Source organism: Hibiscus syriacus, unplaced genomic scaffold (genome assembly GCF_006381635.1).
Source record: "Hibiscus syriacus cultivar Baekdansim isolate YM2019G1 unplaced genomic scaffold, ASM638163v2 tig00117005_pilon, whole genome shotgun sequence".
In the NCBI taxonomy this organism is placed as follows: domain Eukaryota; kingdom Viridiplantae; phylum Streptophyta; class Magnoliopsida; order Malvales; family Malvaceae; genus Hibiscus; species Hibiscus syriacus.
Window position 1 is genome coordinate 511,065 of NW_024063519.1, and position 12,966 is coordinate 524,030.

Here is a 12,966-nt window from a genome sequence, read left to right on the forward strand (position 1 = left end):
TCTACCTTTTGATAGCTTACAATTTTTTGCCGTTCTTTTCTTTTATCTTTTTTCACAGGATTGGATTTGACATCGCCACGACTGATCAAGATGATGCTTATTTGTTATTATGCTGATCTTCCCTGCTTTGAACCTTCGGATTGATTTGGATACACATTTTGCGCTCATTGATAGTTTTCTCACGTCACTTGACTATGATTTGCAATTTTTCAGTGGTCTTTCAGTAGTTTCATCTCCTTTTGTGATTCGTTTGCCGATGCAATCAAATTTATTTGTATCTTTATTTTATTCGAACATTGATTAGTTTTTTAACTTTTTTCTTTTATGGTCCTTGTGTGATCTAAGTGGCTAGTTTCTGTGTTAATGGTTATATAAAAATGTCTTAATTATAATTTAGTTTACATTTATGGTTATGCTCGTAAATCTTTATTATAATTCTAGATATTTTCTATTTTTAATAAAACTAACGAATTTCTATTAAAAAATTCACAAAAATAAAAGTAGTTTTATAGAAATTTGATAGACAACTTAATTAGAAGAAATGTTAAAATTTGAAATCCGAACTAATGTTAATTTAGGATTTAATATTAATTTTTTATCATTCAATTAATAATTAAATTAAAAAAGATAAATCCATTATAAATAATGTTTAATGATTTGGAATAAAGAGATTAACAAAGATTGAATCTAAAATTAAAATCAATTAAGCATCGACTTAATTTGATATTTGGAATATTGCAAAATGTAATTACTTTCAATTTTTATTTTTTGACTTAATTTGATACAAACAAAAAGTTTGGATTAAAATCAAATCCAATAAATCTAAGATTAAAATTATCTTATTCAAACTCAACCTTAATCATGTATTAATAATTATACAAACTTTCAATAATACTTTCTTCTTCTTCTTTTTTATTGCTCTCCGGGTTCTTAAGGATTCGCCCCGATCGACACCGTACATTTGACTTTAGTGGATGTGTCTTTCAATGAAATATTTTTACATACACAAAAACTCAAATTCAAGATTAATTTACTTAATTAATATTAAACCACTTATCACTTAAATGAATCACTTGATCTATCCTCCTTTAGTAAGGATACTTTCTTTTTTATTATAATAGAAAATTTAATTAAATATAATGGCCAAGATGTAAATGTAGGAGGGAGTAAGGGGCAAAATGTGGAGAAGAGCACATATTAAACGATTGGATTTGAAACGGCGCGGAGTCTGTCGTTTCTCCATATCTTCACTTTAAACCTCTCATATAGTTCAGATTCACAAAGCTAACACCATCAGCTTCCAAATATCTTCTTCCTGTCTTTCCTTACCGCTTCCCATTTCCTTGGATTTTTTATGTTCCATTTGTTGTCCTAAAATTTCTCTTGCCAGAAATCCCAACCCTAGCTTTGCTGCAAGTTTTTCTTCTCCATGTAATAAATTATTTTCTTTCGGTATGAAAATTCAAGTGAATTAATTATAATTAGCTTTTGCTTACTAATTGAAAATTCTGTTTTGTTTTCTTTTGTTCATTACTTTCTAGGGAGCTAAATGGAGATATGACCAAGGAAAAATCTGCTTACAAACCTTCTTTCTTTTTTTGTTAAATTGTTTTTTTTGGAAGCCAAAGAAAAATAGGCTACAAGGTTCATTGACTGTTCCTGTCGCTTTATATGTGTTGTTGAGAGTAATCTTGTTTCATCGGGTGTTTAAATCCTCTTTAGGTTGCTTGCTTTTTTAAGGTAAAAAGAAAAGAACAAGTAAGCTTCGTTTTGTAAATTGTAAAGTTTGTTTTTTCAATGGAATAAAAATGAAATCTGTTTAACAGCTTGTTTTGGGATTAAAGAAAGCTGATCTAAAGTACGCTGAAAAATACAGATATAAAGGTTTTAGCTTTATTTTTTTTCTCTCCAGGATTTAATTGGAGATGGGAACCGATACTACAGTTGACATTTGTTGAGAAGCTAATATTAGTATCTCGGGAGCTCTAATTTGTTGGTGTTTGGTTGTTGGTGCAGGTAACCGATCTGTTTAGAAGTGAAGCTAATTTCTTCAAAGTAGCTGTGGAAGATTTGCAGATCTGTTGTGTGGGTTTGGATTCTATAAAACATCTGTTTTCACTTCAACTAGTGAGGGAAACCAAAAGAAGAGAGAGAGGAGGGTGGAATAATCAAAATATTTGTTGTTTGTCTGAGAACTCGACTCCTCAACACCAACCAACCAACGTTTTTCAAAGTGAACATAAACCCTCTTTTTTTTCATTGGCTTTTTGAGAAAGAGAGTTTTTTTTTTCTTTGTTGGTAATTCCAGAAACAGCTCTATGCTTGTTGGTAATTTCAGAAACAGCAGATTTATTCATGGGGGGTTTGTCATTTAATAGTCTTTTTATTAGGATAAATAGTGATGCTGCTGCTGGTGTCTGCCATTTTTAGGGTCAGCTTCAAAAAAGAAAAAACTTTTAAACAACTCAAGGAAGAGGAAGGAGAGGGAAAAGGGCTGTCTTCAGATCGGTATCTAACATACAACAAGTAATTAATTATTGCTTTCGTTTAGCTTAACTGTGAAGCAGAAAAAAAGAGGGTTTCTTTCTCAGATTCAAGGTAATATTATAGCAGCAAGGAGAGCTTTCTATCTCAACTTTTGTTAAAGGCATTAATCGTTTTTGAAAATAAGACTTTTGGTTTTGTTTTTATCACTCTCTTTTAGCTCCTTAAGAAAACATAAACAACAAAATGTCAGATACCTCTCTCGTATCTCAGCTCAAGGTTTCAGCCCTTTAAGACTTCAGCTAGCGTGTGTGTGTTGCGATGGCCAATGAGTTTGTGAAATGCATCTTTTGAAGCATCGGATAATTATTTTACCTTTTATCTAAATCATTAACTTTTCTTTTCTTTTCTTGCAGACTGTAGCTGCCATTTTTCAGGCTATTCTTTTGAAAGCACTGAAGCTGCAAAAAGCTTAAACGAGGAGGAAGACAAGTCTTCTGACTTGGACCGTGATATATCAAAGCGTAAAGAAAGGCCTTTTATCACTATACATAACTAAACTGCTGTCTGAATAATCGTCATCAACACCGGGCATCTCAGACCCAGCTTCTTTTGTTCGCTTAAACCACCATCTTCACCGTTTCACTTTCTAACATTTATCCGAAATCCCAGATTTTCTCTCTATTTTCAAGTGAAACAACCAACAAAAGAAAAGGTAAGAAGATTAGTTTCTTAGGGGGAGGTATTGAGTTTGTGAGAAAGGAATGAAACTGGCATGGAGGTGGATGAGATTCAGACACAAGCCTCAAAGTTGTCAAGAGTTGGTAATGGTGGGAGAAATGAGTCAAGCAAGATAGGTCAGAGAGGTAGGGACAACTACCCTGATGATAAAGAAGATGGAGCGCTCATCAAAAGGGCTAGTGCAAATGGTCTAGCTGATGTTAACAGGCTTCGAGGCTGGCACCATTCCTCAAGGATTATTAGGGTTTCTCGAGCCTCGGGTGGCAAAGATCGGCACAGCAAGGTTTGGACTTCAAAAGGGTTGAGAGACAGGAGGGTAAGGTTATCTGTGACCACAGCTATACAGTTTTATGATCTACAAGATCGGTTGGGGTATGATCATCCTAGTAAAGCCATAGAGTGGCTAATTAAAGCAGCTGCTGATGCAATTTCAGAGCTTCCTTCACTCAACACTTCATTTCCCGATTCTCCAATGCAATTAAGTGGTGAGAAAAGAACAAGTGGAGGAACTGAACAAGGGTTTGACTCAGCTGATGTCGAGTTAAATGGTGAACCTAATAATTACCAACAAAACCAAAGTCAGCAGCACTTTTCTTTGTCCAAATCAGCTTGCAGTAGCACGTCTGAGACGAGTAAGAACTCGGGTTTATCCCTTTCGAGGTCCGAGATCCGTGTAAAGGCTCGGGAACGAGCAAGGGAAAGAGCAGCAAAAGAAAAGGAGAAAGAGCAAGAGTCTCGCATTCCAGATCAACAAAATGTGAACCCCGTCTCTCAAAACTCGTCCTTCACCGAGTTACTCACATGTGGCATTGGCAGTGTTAGCAACAATGACGCTAATCCTACAGCTTCAGCTCATCAAAACCCCAGGCAGTGGCCTGTCACTCAAATGGATTACTTCACAACGGGGCTCCTTGGACCTTCTTCCTCTAGAAACCATTCTTCAGGTTTTCCTGGACAAATCCAACTAGGAAACCCTTTCCCCCATCAGCAAATACTTATACCACAGATCACCGTGTCCGGTGAAAACTGTTGAATCAAAATAGAGTAAAAACTCTAATTGATAAAAAAAAAAAAACTCTCTTTAGAATAATCTCACAAAATTGCAAAAGGGAAGAACTCTTAAGAAAGCTTTCAAATGCTTATAATTAAGCTTTGATTGTTGGATGATAAAACTCAAATACAAGTAGGGTATTTATAGGTTACAAGAAACAATCTAAACCACTCATTAAAATAAACACTAAATAATCTAAACCATTGAAATTAAAACATGAGAAAAATACTTAATTTTCACCTAACTAAATTGATGTAAGCAATGACATCAAACTAAATTGATGTAAGCAATGACATCAAATTAATTTAGGTGTGAACATATAGGCTAATATTGAATTTTCAACACTCCCCCTCAATGTTAGCCTCCATTCTTTCAATCACGCCATGCTGACGACGGAAATGTTCAAACTTTCCAACACTCAAGCTTTTTGTAAACAAGTCAGCAATTTGCTCATCTGTCTTGATTTGCCTCATCTCAATCTCTTCTTGCAAAACTTTTTCCCTAACAAAGTGGTAATGTACTTCCACATGTTTAGTTCTTGCATGAAAGACAGGATTCTCCGCCAGCCGAATTGCCGATTGGTTGTCACAATACAACGGAATTGCATAATCTACTGGTTGATGTAGATTATTCATCAACTGTATCAACCATGTACTCTCTTGAGCTGCCATTGCTGCTGCTCGATACTCAGCTTCAGTGGTTGACAATGATACCGTTGGTTGTCTTTTGCTACACCAAGAAATTGTTCCGGAGCCAAGCTTAAACACATACCCAGTTGTTGATCTCCTGGTGTCATGATCTCTGCATAATCAGCATCACAATAACCAACTAACTTGCAGTCTTCACCTTTCTTGTACAAAAGACCATAGTCAATTGTATTCTTCACATATCTCAGTATTCGTCGAACTGCTTCCAAATGAGGCTTCTTTGGATTTTGCATATACCGACTCATCACACCAACTGCATAAGAAATGTCAGGTCGGGTCAAGGTTAAGTAGATCAGACTACCTACCAATTGTCGATACATTGTTGCATCTTCCAAATCTTTTCCTTCATGTGCACACATTTTGATATTTGGTTCCATTGGCGTTGAAGTTGACTTACATTCGAGCATTCCAAACCTCTTCAGCAAATCTTTAGCATATTTCTGTTGACATAGAAATATTCCTTCGTGTGTACGATCAACCTCTAGACCAAGGAAGTGCTTAAGTTGTCCAAGTTCCTTCATCTGGAAACGAACTGATAAATTCTCCTTCGTCTGAAGAATTTCTGCCTCATCATCACCGGTTATGATTAAGTCATCCACGTACACTAGCACGATAGCTAGCTTACCTTCATTGGCTTTGACAAACAAGCTAGAATCTGCAGGTGTTACTGAATAACCACTTTTCGTTAGAAATTCAGCAATCTTACCATACCACGCCCTAGGTGCTTGTTTTAATCCGTAGAGTGCTTTTCGCAGCTTACACACATATTCAGGATGATCTTGACTCTGAAAACCCATTGGTTGGGTCATGTAGATCTCTCGATCTAGCTCTCCATGAAGAAAAGCATTCTTTACATCCATCTGCCACAAGTTCCAGTCTTTGTTGGCTGCAAGTGCAAGTAAGACTCGTACGGTTGTAAGTTTCGCCACTGGACTAAATGTTTCATCATAGTCTAATCCATACTGTTGAGAGAAACCACGAGCTACCAATCGCGCTTTGTACCTCTCGATTGACCCATCTGGACGGCGCTTTATCTTGTAAACCCATTTGCAAGATATGGGTTTCACATCTTTTATCTTTGGTACAATATCCCAAGTTTGATTTTGCTGAAGTGCATCGATCTCTTCTTCATAGCTGTCATCCACTCAGAACTCTTCGATGCTTCTTCGAACGTCTCAGCTCCGTTGCTTCTTCAATTATGGCTGCATTGGCATATTTGGGATTTGGCCTTCGTATTCTTGTTGACCTTCGAAGTTGAGATTGTGGAATTGATTCTTCTGTTTCACTAGGCCCACCTTCTTCGTTTGGTTGTTGATACACGCCAGTTTGCCACGGATTCTGAGTCACTCTTTGTTCGACATCATCGCCATTTGGATCTTCTGATTCATCTGAACTTGTTTGAAGTTGAACATCATGCTCCCCCATCTTTTGTTGTAGTTTGTCTCCAAATTCTCTCGAATCTGGCAACACCTCCTTCTCTAAGGACCACCAAGAAGATGCTTCATCAAATACCACATTTCGTGACGTGTAGCATCTTCCACTAATTGGATCACAACATTTCCACCCCTTTCTATGGCTGTCATATCCCACAAAGATACATCTAACAGCTTTCTTGTCAAATTTGCTCCGTAAATGATCAGGAACAAACACATAACATACACAGCCAAATACTCGAAAGTAGCTAACTGTAGGTTTTATGTTCCATAGTTTCTCAAAGGGTGAAACAAATCCTAACCTTGGTTGAGGAAGTCTATTGATCACAAAGGCTGCAGTCCTCATTGCTTCAGCCCAAAACCTTCCAGATACGTTCTTTGCATGTAGCATACTTCGACAAATTTCTGCAAGATGCCGGTTTTTTTCTTTCCGCTACACCATTCTGTTGTGGTGTGTTGGCACAAGTGTACTGATGACGTATTCGGCATTCCCTTAGGTATTGAGAGAACTCGTTTGATCTATATTCTCCTCCGTTGTCTGTGCGCAAGCAGCATATCTTCTTTCCCACTTCTCCTTCAGCTGAGTCTCTGAACTCTTTAAACTTTGAGAAAGTATCAGATTTTTCTTTCATAAAGAAAACCCACACATACCTGGAGAAGTCATCAATGAATGTTACCATGTACCGCATACCGCTAATTGACTGTTGCTTAACCGGTCCGAACACATCAGAGTGAACCAACTCCAAAGGTTCTTTTGCTTTAAACTTCGACTCGTCATATGGTAATTGGTGTGCTTTACCATACTGGCATCCCGCACAGACCGTGTCTGTTCTCACGTCTAGTTGAGGAAGCCCCTTAAGCATCGACTTTTTCACCATCACACTTAGCTTGGAATAGCTAACGTGACCTAACCGCATGTGCCATAGATCTGATGTCTCATTTTTCCTTGTCCTGTCTACATATGCAGACTCTGCTGACATCACGTAAATTGATTCCAAACGTCGTCCCTCCATTGTTGGTGTTTCTGTGATTTTGACGTCACGATAAACCTTCACGTCTTGGGGACCAAATAAGACATAATGGCCTGATGATGTTAGTTGAGCCACAGATAGCAAATTTTTCTTCATTCCTGGACATGGTAAACATCTTGGAGTTGCACCTGGTTAGTATTATATCGAGGAGTAACTATTGTCTTACCGATGTGAGTTATCGGTAACCTTGAGTTGTCAGCTGTCACCACCACACGACCTCCATTGTACTCAGACAGGTTTTTGCAACTTCTGTTGTCACCCGTCATATGATTTGAGCAGCCAGAATCTACGATCCAATCATCTTGTAGTCAATCCGTTCTGGTGTTGTTACTGTGAGAGCTAATTCTTCTTCCTCCGTAGCAAATAACGCTTCAGCATCCCAACCATCTTCACTATTCTCCTTCGAACAAGAAGTAGCAGTATTACTTTCAACAGGCTTTTCTTGGTCCAACAGTCTTTTGCCATGGGCCATCTTCCCACAATTGTAACACTTGCCATCGAACTTTCTACTATACCGCGATTCTTGGAAGCTCCCCCTGAATGAGGGCCTCCCTTTCCTTGGTAATTTTTCACCTTGTCACCATCCTTTTTAGATCCATTGCCAGTATACGCTGAAAAGTGCCTCTGCTTTTGCTGGTGTAGAGCGCTTCCTCTTCACCCTTCAACGAGACTCCTCCCATTTGCTTGGCCATGGCTTCTTGACCTGCAAGCAAATTTTCGAACTCAACAAGCGATGGTTGTGTCGGCCATCCCTGTACAGCGGCAACAAACCCTCGATATTCGGGTCTCAAACCATGGACAATTATTCTTTTTATCCTGGCTTCCCCAATAGCAGCTGTCGGATCTAATTCTGAAATTTCACGGCATATCGACTTCACCTTGTGAAAGTATTGGGCAACCGCCATGTCGCGTTGCGCCATTGATAGAAGTTCATTCTCGAGAAGTTGCAATTTTGTATCGTTCCTCTTCGAAAAGAGTGTAACAAAAGTGTCCCATGCTTCCTTTGGTGTTTTAGCATCCCGGATGTGCTCCAACATTTCTTCTTCAATTGTGGTCTTTAAAGCAAACATTGCTTTGCCTGCTTTAATTTTCCACTTTCGCAAGATTCCATTGGCATCTTCTGTCGCCGGTTGTGTAACTTCACCACCACCGACAACCTCCCAAAGGTCTTGACCTTGTAAGTATGACTCCATACATGTTGCCACGTGTTGTAGTTTTTGTTGTTGAGCTTCTTGATTCCTCCAACTACTTGAAGATCACCCATCTTAACGGCAAGGCTTTGACTACACCGAACAAGCTTGAGTAACAAACGTGCAGAGTACTAAATTACTCTAAACACAAAGAAGCTCCACAAGGTTTGTAATAACCTCGACAATAACTCAAGAAATATTTTCTGATGTGGAAGATCAGTTAAAAACTGCAGCCACAGAGCATACTCAGAATTTCAAGAGATCTTAAAAAACGTGGCTCTGATACCAATTGTTGAATCAAAATAGAGTAAAAACTCTAATTGATAAAAAAAAAAAACTCTCTTTAGAATAATCTCACAAAATTGCAAAAGGGAAGAACTCTTAAGAAAGCTTTCAAATGCTTATAATTAAGCTTTGATTGTTGGATGATAAAACTCAAATACAAGTAGGGTATTTATAGGTTACAAGAAACAATCTAAACCACTCATTAAAATAAACACTAAATAATCTAAACCATTGAAATTAAAACATGAGAAAAATACTTAATTTTCACCTAACTAAATTGATGTAAGCAATGACATCAAAACTAAATTGATGTAAGCAATGACATCAAATTAATTTAGGTGTGAACATATAGGCTAATATTGAATTTTCAACAAAAACCATCAAGAGTTGCAGCATTTTTCGTTTGTTCCCAATACTGACCATCTGATCCCGGTGGCAACAACACAAGCTGTGCCAGGGGGTGACTACAACCTCAACTTCACTATCTCTTCCGGCCTTGCTGGTTACAATAGGGGGACCCTTCAGTTCAATTCTCCTTCCTTTTTGCCTCATCACTTCCAGAGATTTTCTTCTATAGAAGGACCACCACCCTTCTACATTGGCACGCCACCTTTGGACCACCATCAGTTCCCAGCTGGATTAGAAGGTCGCTTGCAGCTCTGCTACGGGGATGGAAGCAGGAACCCAGATCAGAAAGGAAAAGGAAAGAACTAACCAGTTTACTGGAAAAGTCCCCTCTTGCCCCGTATTTTTCCCTGGTAAGCTCAACACTCATTTAATCAAACTTCTTTACGATTAGTAGTGTTTGGCATCCATATCTATCTTCCTTGCTTTACTTTTCCTTAATTAGCTTCGATATTTTTGTGCCTGTTTAACCTTTTTTTTCTTTAATTTTTTTTTCTGGGGCATCCTTTTTGGATAAACGTGTTATGATTGTGCATAGAATAGTACCATGAACCACTCAATTCCTTGGTTTCTTAAAAGAAATCTGGCAATGGGGACAAGCTTAAATTTGTGTTTTGTCATGATTCCTGCATAGGTTTTTGTGACTAAGGATCGGCTGGTTGTCTCATTGTCTGTTCTCTTCTCCATGGTTCCCTTATCCCTGACATATATGAACCAATGCCAGGTGTTAGTTTCTTGGTGGCCAAGCATTGCTGGGCACTGAGTTAAATCAATTAAAGATCACATTTCAAAATAGGGTGTGACCTTGTAAACCTTAACTGCACCACATGGCAATGGATCAGCTACATTGTCAGTTTTTTGATTGGTTAAAGTTTCTAGATGATTAACGGTAAACTACATCTGAAAAAAAGAGAGATAAAAATGGGGAAATCTCTATGTACATAAGACCTCAAGTTCTCAAACTTCAATACCTTCCATGGTAACTGTTTTTTCTAGGTTTAGCAAGGATAAAGCCATGTTTTAATAAAATTTTAATATATTATTGAAATTGAGCTGTCATTGTTCCTACAGTGAAAAATGCTAGGACCAATAAATCAAAGCAATGAGATTAAAAAGATGAAAAACGATAATTTACTTCATTTCACATCCATTATATATATTCAATCCAAGATATAATTAAATTCTTAAGATCTAACATCAAATCAAAATCAATAACGACGAAAAAGATCATTGGTAGGAACTAATTACCAAAATTTCATAATATTATAAACACGTCACAATCATAAGTTTCATAGGAGAAACTAAAATCTCAGTAACAAAGAACCTCTAAATAGGCTTATAGTAGAACTTAGGGAACTCAGCACATCCACAATTGATAAAGAAATTGGAAAGTTATATGTTTCAGTTGTGGTGATTATTGACATAGAAATTTAAGTTTTGTGAGTTAAGAATATGGATATATCATTATGTAAAATGCATCAAAGTCTTATCAACTATTTGTATTGGATAACATGTTTGTATGAGATTTAATCTTTTTAGATATATAAAATGTTTAAAATAATTAAGTATAATTTTGTTGGATCATATTCGTATGAGATATTTATTTTAAATTCGAAAAACATAATTTATTATAGATTTATGTGTAGACTTACTTTTTTATGATATCACTAATAATTTAAGTGTAAATTGTAGGAATAAAATGTAAAAGGCTACTTGCACTAGTATCATGTTTATGGATAAGAGAAATGAGTAAGGTGAAGGAATGAAAGTTAAGATGGTTTAGAATTTACTGCTTATTTCTACAGCATATATACCCTTAGGTCCCATAAGTTAATAGCATTAAAACAATACAATGCACATTTATATTGGATGTCATAAAATAACTATGCAAGTAAACAATGAGGTAAAATGATTATGGAAAAAAAAGTAGAAAAGGTCAAGTTTTTATTAAAACATTTATGCTGATGAATTCATGAAGTTGTTTCCTCCATTTTCTCTCTTTACTCAAGAATTTCCTTGATCAAGAAAGAAAGGTAACTCCTTTTGAGAACACATTCAACTCAAATAATGCTGGTGTCTTTGTAAGGTCAGCCTAGAGTTCTAGGTAGGGTTTGTCTTTTTCTAAAAGGAAAATAATGATACTTTAAATTGAGGTTAGATCTTAAGATCATAGATTTAGATTGGCTATTTTTTGTTAGGAAAAAGGATGGAAGTGATGTAATTTTCTTTTGGTCTCAAGGCATTTTTGTGTTGTGCTTTTTTAGCTTTGAACAAGATTTTCTTCTAAAGGTTTTAGGTAATATACACACACCCCTTTTATCACATTCTAGTGCCTTGACGTCTTTAAAATAAAGAAATGTTATAGCTGAAGCTACTATGTGTTGCATTACATTCAGGTATGCAAAGCTAAAATTCTTGGGAAAGAAGAGGGGTATTACTTTTAGATTTTACAAAAAAAAGAAGAAGATTACAACCTACTTCATAGTTATCATCTCTCGCCACTACTTTCAAAGTCATTTTTTATTGTCTGAACAAAGATTTAAAGGAAATGGAATCCCCAAAGAAAAAAAAATCCTGCTAGCTTTTCCAATGGTTAATTAGTGAAATGAAATGTTAGTGCATTAATGTAATTGCTTATACTAAATGTTAGCTTATTTGTTAGTGGTTTCTTCACAGAGTTGTTTTACAAAACCCATGCTGCTGCAATTAGTTCCTCAATTGTCTCTGGTCGGAGCTGGTATGATAAGGGGATATATACTCTTATGTCACGTTTGGTACATATGGAAATAACTTAATTATTACATGTGTTACTCAAATCATGAGTAGCTAAATATTATCAAGTAAAGTTAATTTATTACTAAAACATGAGGAATAAATAACACTTGTATCAAATGTAGTATTAGGGATACATGTTAACGGAACATGCATGCTGCTTGAAAGAAATAGTGCCAGATCTTTATGAAATACCGTTATCCCATCCAGAATTTTTCATTCAAGCATTGCTTGCTGTTGGCACCAAACTTTTTATGATGAAACTTTTGCAGAAACACCATGCAGTTCCTCTATGTTTCCGATTAATTTGAACCGTATGTGCTGATTTTTGGAGCAATTTTTTTTTGGATGTAGAAAAGAGGTGGTGGAAGCAGTGGTTACTGGGAAGCAGTATGTGAATGCCTTTTCTTTCCTGCATTGGATGATGGATACCTTTATTGTTTGAGCTTCTGATAATTGTTAGTATTTCTGGTTTATCCATTTTGAAGTCGTGATTGTGCTGACTTTTGGCGTATCGGGATATAATTTATCTGTGCCTTCAAAAAGCCTTGTGTGTTTCCAACAAGTATAACTAAACACCATTTGATTCAACTTTATTCTTCTCTCTCTCTATATATTTATACCTGTGTGATAAAGTCAGAAATCCTTGTGCCCATAGGCATTGTACTAAATTTTAAAAGTAGGCCCCTAAAATATTTTGTAATAGAGTGAAATTATAAAATATCAAAATTTAATAAAATTGAAATTATGATGGACATAAATAAGAAGTTTTTTGTCCGTTAAACACCATAAATTTGGTATTTTTTTAAGAAAAATTGATTACAATTGAAATATTGAGATAATAAGGGGAAAAAAATAGAAGATCTT

At 36.3% G+C, this 12,966-nt stretch overlaps 1 protein-coding gene across 3 annotated transcripts; it reads left to right on the plus strand.

Annotated features, from left to right (window-relative positions):
- Positions 1-1,625: 1,625 nt before the first annotated feature.
- Positions 1,626-12,699, plus strand: LOC120195102 (transcription factor TCP2-like). Of its 3 annotated transcripts, XM_039197207.1 has the most exons (6): positions 1,626-1,644; positions 2,017-2,233; positions 2,391-2,598; positions 2,901-4,247; positions 9,296-9,680; positions 12,454-12,699. In XM_039197207.1, exons 4-5 carry the CDS (start codon positions 3,260-3,262, stop codon positions 9,634-9,636), a joined length of 1,329 nt encoding a protein of 442 aa, XP_039053138.1. In that variant the 5' UTR covers positions 1,626-1,644; positions 2,017-2,233; positions 2,391-2,598; positions 2,901-3,259; the 3' UTR covers positions 9,637-9,680; positions 12,454-12,699. The 3 variants fall into 3 exon arrangements, with proteins under 3 accessions (XP_039053138.1, XP_039053139.1, XP_039053140.1); XM_039197208.1 differs by lacking the exon at positions 12,454-12,699 and having other exon boundaries at positions 2,431-2,598; positions 9,296-10,237; XM_039197209.1 differs by lacking the exons at positions 1,626-1,644; positions 2,017-2,233; positions 2,391-2,598; positions 12,454-12,699 and having other exon boundaries at positions 2,779-4,247; positions 9,296-10,237.
- Positions 12,700-12,966: the final 267 nt, after the last annotated feature.